The 14,520-nt window shown below is 38.2% G+C and overlaps 1 protein-coding gene across 4 annotated transcripts in view; it reads right to left on the reverse strand.

Annotated features, from left to right (window-relative positions):
* man1a1 (mannosidase, alpha, class 1A, member 1) overlaps positions 1-14,520 on the reverse strand; it is a 541,635-nt gene that overhangs the window by 53,969 nt on the left and 473,146 nt on the right. For 3 of the 4 annotated variants that reach the window (XM_069886857.1, XM_069886856.1, XM_069886854.1), the window contains 3 exons: positions 2,333-2,456; positions 1,686-1,779; positions 1,051-1,083 (listed from right to left, as the gene is read on the reverse strand). In XM_069886857.1, the coding sequence (XP_069742958.1) occupies positions 1,051-1,083; positions 1,686-1,779; positions 2,333-2,456 (251 nt within the window). The remainder of the gene's footprint in view (positions 1-1,050; positions 1,084-1,685; positions 1,780-2,332; positions 2,457-14,520) is intronic. The other variant, XM_069886855.1, reaches the window with a different exon arrangement.

A 14,520-nucleotide genomic window follows, 5' to 3' on the forward strand; every position in this document is an offset into this window, starting at 1 on the left:
AACTCTGATTATCTGAAATCAGATTCTCTGAATTTCTCATTCAGGATAACCGAAACAAATGAGAAATCTTCATTTATCCAAAATTTTTTCAGAGCTGAACTGACCTCATTGGTTGAAAAAAAATTCAATCGATATGAAATTAGAACGAAAATTGTCCTCATTTCAGGTAACTCCCTTTCCTCTCTCATTCCATTTCTTCTTTACCTTCTCCTATTGACTGTTCTCTCCAACTCTCCCTCTCAAACTGCATGCCACTGTCTCATTGCAAGCGGTCGGAAGAATCCCTTGCCCAGCATCATCAAGGAGAGCGGCCTCTTGGGCAGGAGCAAGACCTCGGGCTCAATGGCATTCCCTCCCTTCCTCCTCTCCTCTTCCCTCTTTCCTTCCTTGGCATACTGGATGCATGCGCTGACTTCAAACCCTCCCCTTGACCTACTACTGCACATGCACATTGGTCTCCTCTAGGGGAGGATTTGGAGTCGGGACTCCAACTTTGGGAGATCTGGTGACCGGAGAGCTCACTGACACACCGATGGGTGTTCCACCGGTCCGGGAAGCCTCCCCGGGGATCAATGGCAGTGGTGGTTGGAAAGTCATGGTGATTGGCGGCAGCATTGGGTTTGTGTTAGTGATTGACGGCAGCGGTTGGGAAGTCTCAGTGATCAGTGGCTGCCAGCATTCTTCTGGAGAGAATTAAACATTATTTTAATGCTTAAAAAGCTTTCCTTTGTTTTTTTATTGTTGTTTAAACACTGTTATGTGATTTGCTATTGCTACTTTAAAAAAAAGATGACCAGTTATCTGAAAAAAAAAATTATCCGACATAGGCCGGGACCCGACCATTTTGGATAATCAGAGTTGATGGATTATTAATGGATTATTATTTGAACTCAGTGTGCAGTGCACTACAATGGAAAACTTCTCCATTCATCTCCTGTTTTCCTTAGCAAAAGGTAATCAAAGCACTTCCAAGTTGTGGAAATGCATTATAATTGTAATGCAAGGAGACTTAAATCGATTAAAAAAAAATCTAAATGTGCTATTACCTACCTGTGGCACAATGGTTCTCTTTTACGATTCTGCCTTGAGAAATAAGTGCAAAGAACCTCACTCAAAAAGCAGATCATGTACTGAGAAAAGGTTCAAAGATCTAAGACAATATAAAAACATTTGCATCACCCTACTCACAACTCTCTATTTAAAAAAGAGAAAGTAGCATCAGCTAAACTTAAGTTCAAGGATTTGTGTTAACTAAGAACAAAACGTAACAACCAGGAACCTCTTGTAAGAGTGGGGAAAGGCAGCAGGGGAGTGACTGAGTGGGGAATGGCTGAGCAGGGAAGAGCAAGCCACTTGCAACTGAGAATGAACCACAATCAAAACAGAAACATCGGTGGCAAATATAGATGACCCAAAAGCAAAACAAAATTCTAGTTGCTGGAATTCCAGTTGTCTAACATTAAAACTGAAATGTTAGAATTACGCCAGCAGACCAGTCAGAAGCCGTGGAGGCAGAAAATTTCAGGTGAAAATTCAGAGGGATGCAAGAACTCGACCTAAAATATTGATAATTTGTTTTCCCCTGCCACAGTGAGTGTTTGGCCTGCTGTATTTCAGAATAAGCCTGGCATAAAATTGAGATTGTTTTTTTCTTTAACTTTTAATTTTCAAATGGATTTACTTACGTTGACCCCATTGACCACTGTTGGGATTCAAGTAATTTGGATAGAGTCCTTGCGGTTTATCCAGACGATTCAAAACTTTTCGAATGTTCATCATCTGTCAAAACATTTTGAATTTCCAAATTGATAATGTTACCTATTTACAATAAAAGATCAAATTCAATATTCTCAGCTAAACCAAAACTTCAAAAATCAAAAAACCTAACATATTTAATTAGTGTTGTGAACAAGAAACAGAAGATAAGAAATAGGATCGCATATATCGTGGAAATATTTTGAAGGCACTTGTGATCCAATGGATTATATAAAGCCCACCAGAACCATGCATAACTCAATGGGATTGAAACCAAGACTCTTTGCAGAAGAGAATGATAGAAAATGGAAGAGAGAGAAAAGGTAAATTGTCCCACAGTGCTTTCAGTCCATCATTGTGCAAACAGCTCAAGAAGGTTTGCAGCTTATATTTTTAACCAGGGAAATGCTTGGGGAGAATTTGCTTGCTTGTCATTTAGAACACACATTATCCATTATTATTAGCTTTTTTGGTTGCTTTGTATCAAATTATGCACTACCCTGGATAGTAATTATTTGGCAGATGAATCAATAGTTTGGAAACAATACATTTAAAATTATATTTGGTAGTGACTGACCTTTTCTGCAAAAACTGGATTTCCAGACAGTTGACTTAAATGCATGAACTCGAGATGCAAGGTGCCAAATTCAGCCAAGATACTGCTACCTCCTGAAGCCCAAGGCCAGTTCCGACCAATTCCGCTGTAAAAACATTCCATGTAGTCAAGTTGCATAATGTACATAAATCTATTAAATATACACTAAGCTATTTGAATTAGATTGGTTAAGTACTTAAATAGCTGGGACTAAAAAAAATCTACAATTTTCAATGTCAGGAGCAAAGCTCAATTCATCAGCAATGATTTCAACAAATAAAAATTGCAATTTATGATAAAGGACATAAAATTCATAGAACTTAAAAAGCTGGAGTAACACAAGTTTATCTCATGTTGCAAAGGTATAAAGTTCAGTAACCTTTATGAATTACTTTTGTTCACTTATTGCAATATGCTAAGAGTGCCTCTATTTATTAAAATGACTAACCCACAGCTTATAAAATGCAGAAAAATCTTTTTCCTGAAATGCAGATCTTCCACTGCATTCAAATTGACAGAACACTATATTTCTTTTTGTGATAAGCTGAACCAGAATGAGAATTCCTCCTGCTGTGTGGTGCTGATTGCCAGGCAGGAAGCAGCAAAGGATAACTGAGAGACCCAGGGTGAGAAGTATGGCACAACATTCATGAGATGAAGAATGTGGAAAACCACAGTGCTGGAATTTTGCTTGACATGGGATTCAATGTGGGATATGACCATGATCCTGCTTTGTAAGTTAATGACATCCAGAAAACAGTCACAAGATAGTACAATAAAAATAAATATATATATTTTCTTTATTCGCAACTTTAATTCAGCTGAGGAGAAAAACTGAACCAAGGTGGAGGCCAAAAATGAAAAGCATAATGCAGGGAATGATGCAAGTCCAGGTCCAGTTCATACCAAGTCACCAAACAGCCTGGAATAGCATCAGGCATTAGCTACAATCCCTTTCTTTTTCATTCATGGGATTTTGCTTTAACCTATGGAAGAAGTTAATGAATTTCAATTTCAATGTCATTAGATGTGACATGTTATGCACAGTATATATAAAAAAAAGTTCTTTTGATTGGAAAGATTTTTCAGCCCTGATTTATAATCTAAGAAAACATTTTTTATAATGTCGTTAAAAAAGGCAGTACCTTAATGTAAGTAGTAACATCATATAAATCTTGCAAAACATACAAAATGCTAAAGGATCTTGAAAAAGTGGATGCGGGGAGAACGCTTCCTTGTGTGGGGTGATCCAAGGGTGAGGGAGAGGAATAAGATTTTGGTGTCATTGTTTAAAAATAAGGGAATCGCAGACAATTGTTTCTCTTTCAGTGGGAAAGAAAAGGGCAGATTATTTAATATTATAAAGCTAAGTAACAGGGTTCTTGATAAGCAAGGGAAAAGGTATGAATGGTTACTGCTGGTGGGCAGGGATGTGGAGATAAGAATAACAATTAGATCAGCTAATATTTATAGTTATTTGCAAAGCTGATTTCTAGAACAGAGTGCCCACTTCTGTTTTTAATCTGTATGAATTGGGGTTTACTTTTACATGGAGTTTGCGCCATTTTAATAGACAGGTTATTGCTTCAAAAAGTGCTAGTTTTTCTTTCTGTGGGTTTATCACAAGGAAAGTATGAACTGCCCAGTATATTAAATGTCCTCTGCAAAGATAGTGATGAGCCAGGTTTTCTCAGAGTGAAATCAGTGTGTTGAAGATGATGAGACAGCAGTGACAAGAGTCCCAAGGTTTTGACCTGGTGGGAAAGAAATAATGTGAATATAGTCTGGATGCTATAAGCTTCAAAGGGGGAACTACAAGTAGTGCTGTTACAATTCATTGCCGCTTATCTTCCTCGACAGGCAAAGTCATAGTATTCGGGAGTTGGGTGTAGAAAGCTTGGCAAGTTGCTGCATTTGTCGTTGTTACACTCTGCAGCTTTGATATTCTAATAGAGGATGGAGTGAAGGATGGTGGTGCCAATCAAGCAGACTCCTCTCTTCTGAATGATGCCAAGCCTCAGGTTCTTTGGGAGTACAAATTGAGTGTATTCCATCTTGTGATGAATGATTGGAGAAAACCTTTGCTGAGTTAAGATAAGATTTACCCTCTGATCTGCTTTTATAACTGCAGCTATTATATATCGTCTATTAATCTTTTTGATGAGAGGTGACTCTTCCAGGATGTTGATCATGAAGTATTTGGCAATGAAATGTGTATGATTGATGGCTTAGACTCATCTTTGATCTTTGCTAAAAAATAAATAACAAATGCAGAGGCTGGAAATTTGACAAAAAGCAGAAAGTTTTTAAAATAGAACCAGAAGGGAGAAAAATAGTTGATGTTTCAGGTCAGTGGATACATCTTTTCTGTAGAAAGGTCATTAATCTGAAATGTTAACTGCTTTTCTCTCTACGGATACTGCCTGACCTGCTGAGTACTTATAATGCACACCTTGAATTGAAGATGTTCACTGCCTTTCTGAGGTACATATGTTACTAATCAGTCTGAATGTTGTCCACGACTGGCTGCAGATATAAGTGAACTACTTCATTATCAAAGGAGTTATGAAAGTAACTAGTCCAATCTCCCTACTTTGACTTCTTGGAAGATGGAAGACCACCAATGAAGTGGATGATGGTTTGCCCTTTGAGACATTACCATAAGAAATGTCTGTGACTGAAATGAATAGTCATCATGAGGTTGAGATGACTAGTTCTAACATCATTCAACCATCATCATTCTTTGCCCCAATAATGACTTCAGCCAGTAGAGAGATTTCCCCAAGATTCGCATTAGTTCAATTTTACTAAGATTTATATCACTATTTTTTGTCAAATGCTCCCTGCACATTAGGAGCAGTGACTTTAACTTCAAATGTTAATCCATCTTCAAGTTAAAGAGGTCTGGAGTTGCACATTCAAGGTGCAACTCAAGCTAAACAAAAACAAGCAAATATGAAGGCGGAAATGATTGTAGATGCTAAAATCTGGAACCAAAAAAAAGAACAAGGTCAGGTCACATCACTGGAGTCAAAATGGGCTTGTTTGATACTTTCCATAGCTCTGTTGACTGCTGTGACTGGACTGATGTGGTTGTAAGTGGCTACAATAGATACATCTGACAGCTCACATGTAGGGGATATCCTATACTGTCAGATATATGAGAATATCAGTTGCTTCCATCAGGAGAACAGCATACACCTGTGCCAGCTCTGCCAGCGCCTTAGTGAGTACGGACTGGCTGTCAATCCTGCTAAATGCTAATTCGGGCACAGCATTTACCAGCATAGGGCAGTGCCACTTCCTTCCTTCCAAAGTGAAAGCTATACGCAGGTTCACCCAGCCTTCCACAGTTAAAGGGCTGCTGGAGTTTGTAGGCATGGTAAATTTCTACCAGCAGCAGCCAAGATCATGCACATCAAAATACTTTCTGGCCAGCCCAATTACCTGGAGTGGAATGAGGAGGCGACTGCAGACTTTGACAAGGCAAAAGATGCATGGCACCATGCTCGTGCATCCATAAGTCAGTGTGCCCATGGCTCTCATGGCCGTAGGAGGAATCCTGGAGCAGGTGGTTGACAGGATTTGGAAGCCACTTGCCTTTTCAGTCAGCAGATGAGGACACCAGAGGAGAAATAAGTACGTTCATCCGAGAACTCTTGGCCCTTTACCTTGCCATCTGCCATTACGGTATTCCTGGAAGGGAGGGATTTCACCATTTTCGCAGACAACAAGCCCCTGACATTCACCATTGCTAAGAGGTCAGATCTGTGGTCTGCAAGACAATAGATGGATCTCTCCTACATCTCGGAATACACCACTATCATCAGGCAAGGGTAATCTCATGGCAGACGCACTCTCCTGTATGTCCATTCATATGTGAGCACGAGAAATTTTTCTTTGAATTTTTGTATCTCAAAGTTTTTGTATCTTTATAAATCTTTGCATCTTTATGCAGTAAATGCTTTGTTATTCACCATTATGAAAGTCTTGCTGTGAAGCTATGCAAAATGTTTATCTATTCTATCAACGAATAAAGTAACAGCCACAGAGTTTGATTTATTGGATTAAAGAGATCGAAATTTGGGATATCACAGCTCACGCCTTGGAAGATGATACTTTGAAATCAGGATATTAGAACAAGGGAAATGTCGTCTATACAAGTTATCAGAGACAGAGAAACTAAGTGAATGGAATAACATTCTGAAAGAAGGTGGAGCTCACTCTTCTGTCTGCATCCGTGGGACCGAGGTGGAGAGAGTGAACAGTTTTATGATACTTGGAGTAAACATCTCTAACCACTTGTCTTTATCCAGTTACACAACGGCCAAGATAGTACAGAAGGCAGAAGAAATTTGGGGCATATCACCTGCATTCCTCAGCAATTTCCACAGTTACACCATGTCTAAGGATTCTGTCAGGATACTACACTGACTTTTCCACTCAGACCACAAGAAACTGAAAAGATTTGTGAATGCAGCGCAGACCATCATAAAATCCCCCACCCCCCCCCCCCACTCTATCTTTTGCACAGAGCACATACCATCACGTTCAAGGACAGTTTGTGTATTCGTGAATGAAGCTCACACTAGGAAACTAATGTTGCCTCTGCTCAGTTACCAACTGATCTTTCTCTGTAACTGCTCTCTGTGCTGTTTTACTTGCTGTACTCTGTATGGGTTGTCTGCTGGACTTCTCACAAAACAACCTGGCTCACTGCATTTCAGTACCTATGACAATAAGTTTGAACATAACATAAATGGACCGGAGAGGATCAATAAAGATTTGTAAAGACAACATTATTTATGATCTAATAACTTTGAGATAAAGAAAGAAAATGATGGAAATACTCAAAGTAAGGCAGCATCCATGTCAAGATATATATTGAATGTTCTAGATCAATGTCTATCCTTTAGGATCAATATAGTATCTGGGAAATTGAATTGAATATTTTGAGGAGAGAACTAAATTACTGGTTAAACAAAAATGTCTGGCTATCATTTACACAATTCCCCAAAGGTTTCCAGCACACAAAGAGGAGAATGTTGAGAAAAAATAAAAACAAGCGGGCTAAGGGTAATTTATTGCCTTGGATTCTGGAATTGATTGTGGCATAGGAAAGAGAACATTCGGACAACTATATATACTCTAATTGTCAGGATGTGACAAGTGCTGCCCTCCAGGGATCTGTATCAGGGCTTTAACTTTTCTTTGGACATAAATGATGAAGGAACAGAGTTATATATTTCCGGGTTGCCTGTGGCACTACATTCAGTGTTACAGCAAATAAAATTACAAAGGATGTTGATGGATTAACTGAGTAGGTAAACTCTGGCCAATGAATCTCAATATGGGGAAATGCAAATCATCCACGAGAGATCGAAAAGAAATCAGATTGGAAATATTTTTACTGTTGTAAACAACAGGTAAATGGAGATATTTAAGAATCGATATGCAAATGGAAATAAAAGCACATTGACATTTACAAACATTAACTTGAAAGACTAATAGAATGTTGATTTTAATCTCAAAGCGGAAGAATAGTGGTGGTTGGGGTGAAAGTTACAGTTGCATAACACCCTAATCAGATTCTGTTAAGGGATAAAACTGCATTGCACAAATAAAAGATTATGTGGAATGAGATAAGTATCACTGGAGTATGTCATAATTTGCATTCAGGATTAATAAATGGCACTGTTTAAAATTTGTGTTTTCCTAACTTGGAAAATTGCAGTATTAAGATGTACCGGTAATTACCAGAGATTATTGAATGAAGATCTACCGGGACCAATGCCTGAAGAGGGGGCCTGTTTCCGCTCCGTAAATGGTTTTATGGTATTATGCTCAGTTCTGAATGATCATTTCCAGGGAGGAGATGCTAACCTTGGATTTCATTCAGTATAAATTCACTAGAATGATAATGGGTTTAAAAGGTTTAAATTATGACAACAATTTGTAAAGTATAGCATTCTAAAACCTTGAGTAAAGAAAGTTAAGACAGTATAATGGTGAATTTGAAGGCAATGAAAGGATTTGATGGGTTAGATGGAGAAAAATGATATTAACTGGAAAAGAGGAATTACTTTTAACAATAAAGCTCGTCACTCAAAAAATTGTGTTTTTTTTAACACAAATAGTTCTGGAAACTTGGAACTCTCAAGCCTTTTGAGGTTAGGTTACCGTACACTTTTAAAGTTAAGATCAATGAGAGTTTTGTTAGAAAAGCATGCAAAACCAGAAGCTAGAGTTACAAGACTAAATGGCTGAACAGGTCTGAGAGACTGAAAGGCCTACTCCTGTAGTTTTGTTCCCCAATAAATCTTGTCTCATCTCTGAGTGCCTCCACTGTACTTTGTTCAATTTAAAAAAAAATTTGGTTCAGATCTGTAGTTTCTGTAGTGTTTTACTTCTCGTTGGGTACCATATAAATCAGACCTGGGAACATTATGTGCGTGCGATGTAGAGTAATGCTGGACTTCAATGAATATCACAGTGCAAGCAACACTGGATGTGAGTATCACAAGTAATCTCCAAAAGGTCAAGATTTTCGATCCTTTGATAAGGTCACACAAATTAACAATGTTGTACAAGTGAGAAGGTTAAAGTATGTCAACTGCTTCAGGAGTAGAATGAAATATCAAGTTTTCACAAGACCTTGAATTGTTGGAAAGTGTACAGATGATCAACATGTTATTTGCTGTTGCAAAAATTAAAGGGATTGCTTTCTTTAAAAACAAACAACTTTTTAAGTAAATCTGTGCTTTGAAATGAAAGCAAGAATGAGGGAAAAAAATCAAACAAAATTTAAAAGTAACCAGATATTTTCACAAACCATTAACCTTAATCCAAAACATTATGGGAACTAAATTTGCTATTTGTTTTTTTACAAACCCTGTCACCTTGTGTGTAATGATAACAGGCTGAAAACCAATATTGAACTCTTAGGAGTCCAGATATTGGGTGTCAGAACTGACATTGGTGTGGTAATAGATTGTTTTCTAATCGTCATAAGAAATTAAGCCATTTCACATCCATAGAAATCTAATTGGATTAATCACTGGATCAGATTGAAACATTATTAGTATTTGTTCACACAATGACTTGTAATTTTAAAATTTAATGACAAAGCGAATTATCTGGTTTGTGTGTGTAATCTTGGAAATGTAAAACAAGACAATACATTGTGATTTGTGATACTTGAGCAACAAAAATATGTGGTGTTTAAAGCCTGAAAAAATAAACTATTATTTCAGGACCACCATGAGATCCATCTGAACTTTTGAAATGTTGCTATTTTTTCTTGCACTAACTACAACTGTTAATATTTATTTATCTATCCTTGGCTCAATATCGATTGACCTTTATGGTGGATATACTTCTCAATCTTCCAATGTTGTAAAAACCTTGTCTGCTTCATCACTCATTTGTTCATCACTCATTTGATTAATCCTCTCTCAACCCAGAAATCAATCTGGTCAACCTTTGCTGTACTCCTCCTCTAACAAATACAGTCAAACCCCCTGTTATCCTGAATTCAAGGGACCAGCAAAAAAAATCGTGGAAAATAATAGGAAAAAAATACTGAAGTTTAAAACTGGTGCATCTCACCATTTGTTCACCACACAACACTCGATTCACTTATACAATTCTTATAGGTGCCAGGTACCAAGTGTTTCACTGTATATCCTTTAAATAGAGAGACCAGACTTGTACACAATATTCAGATTATATTCCAGTTAGTCTCTCTAAAGCCTCATATAATTATAGCAAGAATCTCAACTGTTATACTCAAACTCCCTTGCAAAAAGACCAACATATTATTTGCTTGCTGTTGAACGAAAGTACTGAAGAAATTTAGTAGGTCATGAAATTCCATAGAAAGCTAATGGCAGTTAGCATTGCAGGCCAGAGGCCTTCCTAAGGAGTGCCAAAAATCAGCTCGACAGCCGAATAAGAAGGGGAGGGCAGTGGGTAGGAGGACAAGCTAGCAAGTAAAAAGTGAATACGGGGTGGGGGAGGAGGGGGGGGGAGAAAATAAAGTTGAGAGATGATGGGAGAGAGGGCAAAGGACTGAGAAAGATGTTATCTGATAGGAGGAAGAGGTGAGGAGCTGGAGGAAGGGAGACAGAGGGGTGAGGGAATGAAAGAGACCAAGGGAGGGGGTGCATGGAAATGAGGAGTTGATATTAATGCTGTCTGGTTGGAGACGGCCTAGACAGAATATAAGGTGCTGTTGCTCCAAATTACGTGGCCTCAACATGGAGGTCATAGATGGACAAACCAGTGAGACAATGGGAGGTCCTTACTGTTGTAGCGGACAGGCTAAGGGTGCTAAATAAACACTCAAACAATTGCTGCTGTACTTTTATTTTCCTTTTTTAAAATCACAAACTGGATAGGAACATAGGAAGTAGGAACAGGAGTAGGCCAAAAAAGGCCCATCGAGCCTGCTCCGCCATTCAATACGATCGTGGCTGATCTAATTTATGACCTACCTGCCTTCTCCCCATATCCCCTCATTATCCCTTTGATAATCTCTTTTTTTAAAAAATTTCCTACTGCCATGTGTTTACTTATTCACTTACGTCAGTCAACATCCCCTGGAAACCTCCTTGCATCATTATCATAGCCCAAAATGTAACCCAACTTTGCATCATTTAGCAAACAGATAAATCACATGAGATCTCATTTAAATGATTGACATCCACAGCCGACTAATAATTCTTGCTGTTTGCTATTCATTATTTTATCTTTGGTATACACTTTTTGTAATGTCTCACTCATTACAAAGTCATATATTGATTTCCAAAATATGTAAATGTCTGTATGTAAAGTTGTGTACTGTATATGCATACACATTTTATGCTCGCTCAGTTCCAATTTCCAGTGGTCCTTGTTCTGGCAAAAAAACCCTACCATTGAAAACCAAATGTAGGTCTGGACATTTCATGCAGAGTTCAGAAATAATATTTACAGTTTCATAATGTCTGCCTGTTTTCTTCTGTGACTAGAAATAGTTCCTTTCATATCAGAAAATAAGATGTCACTATACAAAAACAGATAGTCAGAATCAATATCGGGAAGTGAGAGTAAGACAAAGCAACAGCAAGCATTTTTAAAAGAAATAGAATAGAGCAAATCTTCAGAACTAAGCAGATGACCAGGTGCAAATGAGGCTTTTGAATGACACAGTTGTTGAAATTCAGCAATTTTAAATAACAATACAAAGTCTTAAGTTAAAAGGACACAATGCTAGATGTAAATTCAGGTTGTAAATCTACCATAAGTCCACAAAAGCAAATGGGTAGTCATAATAACCTATTTGATTCATCTATGGGCCTTCATTGTGGGAAATCTACAGTCCTATTCAATCTGGCCCACTTTTCCAATGTTACGTAGCAGTCCCTTATGCTTGAGGAGTTGTGAGGTGAATGAGGCCAGTGTAGGACCTGCAGACTCCGCCACAGATGGGGTGGCTGGGAGGGTTGTCCTTTTGCTATTCAAGATGAACTTCAGTGTGCTTACAGATGACAGGCGGATTCTCAAATGTCATCCTGAAAGCTCCTTTGCCATTTTGACTGTCATGAGCTAGAGATCCCACAAGTTGGGAGGAATATAACCAATTAACAAGGCCTTTCTCTGTCCATTTGCTAACCTCCTGCTTTGACACGGTTTTGGATTGAGTGTCCATTTTGGGTGTCTGGCACACAAATAATGTTGTCTGACCATTGCAGCTGACTGAGCCTCGGTGCTTGGGATACTGATCTTGTCACTGTCACTCATTCTGCTAATGGATTTGAAGGCATTGTTGTTTCTTCTGCAGTGCTTTGAGGGATCTGCTGTCAATAATCCATGTTTCAGAATCATAGGGTCCACAAGCTTTGGGTTGGGTCCAAGGACCTAACTTTCACTGAAAAAAATAGCAAATATCATCATCGATAAATGCCAATTGAAAGCTGATTCCTGAGGTATTGGATATGCCCATGATTGTCAGGTGTTGTTCATGACCTTAACTGTGAGGGTAAAATTTTGTATGATGGATAGTCTAGCAGAAACATTTTGATTTTGACATTAAGTATAAGGACCATGGTGTGGTATGCTTCATTTAATATCTTGTTGCTTGGGCTCTAAATTTGCCGACTATGTGGAGGATGGGAGACCTTGGTTCTGGAGTAGAGGTGACAGAGTTGAAGTCTTTTCTATTTGTCCTGCATATGAGATCAACTCTAGTTGACCATCAAGTACACCATTATTGGGAGGCATTTAAGAAAAAGTTTCTGGCAGTCATACTTGACACTAGTCTACATGAAATTGGCTGTTTTGGACCACTATGTCATCACAAAATGGAGAGACATTTATGTCCAACCAAATTTGGAACCAATGCCCCACAGCCCATTATCAATGACAGAGTCAAAGGCTCTCATAAGATCAAATGATTGTCTAGTGGTTGATGTGGCCACCTGCAATTCTCTTGAATTGAAATATGGTGATGCCCACTGTGCCTCTGGAAGGACATAATCAATCCTCCTCCAGCCAGATATATGGTGCCCACAAATGGGGTTGATAATGTCCTCTGCATGTCATTTACTTGAAGGGCAATGAAGGATGGGCGATAAGTGCTAACCTTGCCACTGACACCTTATTTCTCAGGTATTGGAAATATCTATCTTTTCAGCTGTTTCTCACAAAGCTTAATTGTGAGAGTGCAATGCTGTATACTTTTAAAAAATGAATCCATATTTAAAACATAATTCATGTGGAATCATCCTTCTTCCCCAAATTATTTTGATTATCAAATTTCATAGGGCCACACTGAGAACACAATGGACAGCTCCAAGATTGCATGGTTTGCAATTTCTGTCCTCAGCTGTTGTTGTGATTCCATGATTTGTGGGTCAGGGCATCATTTGATGACATCATTCCAATGCACACTCATTCCACGAGCTTGAACCAGCCAAACCCAGAGCCACCTGTTGTAAGGTTAACTTGGGATATGGCCTGAGCCATGCAATGCCAACCTGATCTGTCCCTTGGGTAAGTAAATATATGTTTTAATTCCCTGTCATGATCCCTCGTCCCTATCACTTCTCCAGGGGAACTGAAAGAGAGGATGTGGAAAGGAACAACATATTTATTTGAAATAAAAGGCTCAGTAAATGGTTTGAAAAGTTATCAAAGCAACATGATTAGTCAGGCTAAAAAAAAAACACTCAATAGATCTGCTGAAAAAATAGCTTGTTTTGTGGCAGCCTTTTATAATTCTAGTACAATCCTGTAACTATTCAATTAACAACAGGATATTGTACACATTGAAGCAAATTGTACAATTTTGAAGAGTGAGATTGTGTTTAATTCTAATATGCAAAAACAAATTAGCTAACTATTTCCCCCTTCTCATTCCAACAAATGAAAGAATTGCTGACTTTAAGTAATGTACCAGAAGATCTTCAATAGCTATTGAAATATTAGTACCACATGATATAAGAGTTTTCTGAAGGAAAGCGTGGATCTCACAATTTACCTTAAATAACAAATGTCTTTATGGCGTGCCTTTTGAAAATAATAATATTCCTGCAAATATTTACATGTTATCAAAAACTAACCGATGAGTGACAATACCCTAAAGGTTAACAGCAGAAGCATCACAAAAAGGCATGGTGATTGAAGTATACAGAAATAATGTGCAGGCATCAGTGCAAGAAAAGAAAAGCAGCAATTTAATCAGTTTCCAAAGACAACTGTTTTACAATGCTCTTTTACATGAAACACCTGACACACATTCACAAAGCACATCTCACATTCATAGCACAATTCACTCTGTTCCACTTCCAAAGAATTGGAGAGGTGAGTTAAGCGCAGAAGATGAGGCAAATGGATGGATACATTGTTTTTTTTTGTGTGGTGCTATACTCTGAGAAGTAATGCAGAGAAATATCTCTTTAATGTTCATTTCAACATTAAAGTAATCTTATAGAGAATATTGGGGAGGGTTTAAACCTGCTTGGTAGGATGATGGGGACCAAAGTTTTAGTTCAGATGTTGGAGCAGTTGGTGGAATGGTAGATGTAATGTGTAATGAGACTGTGAGAAAGGAGGCAGTGAATGAAGCCTAAATGCAGTCAGTTAGATGGGTTGAAATGTGTTTACTTCAATAAGTTCAGTAAATGAAC

The sequence above is a fragment of the Narcine bancroftii genome, chromosome 6 (genome assembly GCF_036971445.1).
Source record: "Narcine bancroftii isolate sNarBan1 chromosome 6, sNarBan1.hap1, whole genome shotgun sequence".
NCBI classification, from domain to species: Eukaryota; Metazoa; Chordata; class Chondrichthyes; order Torpediniformes; family Narcinidae; genus Narcine; species Narcine bancroftii.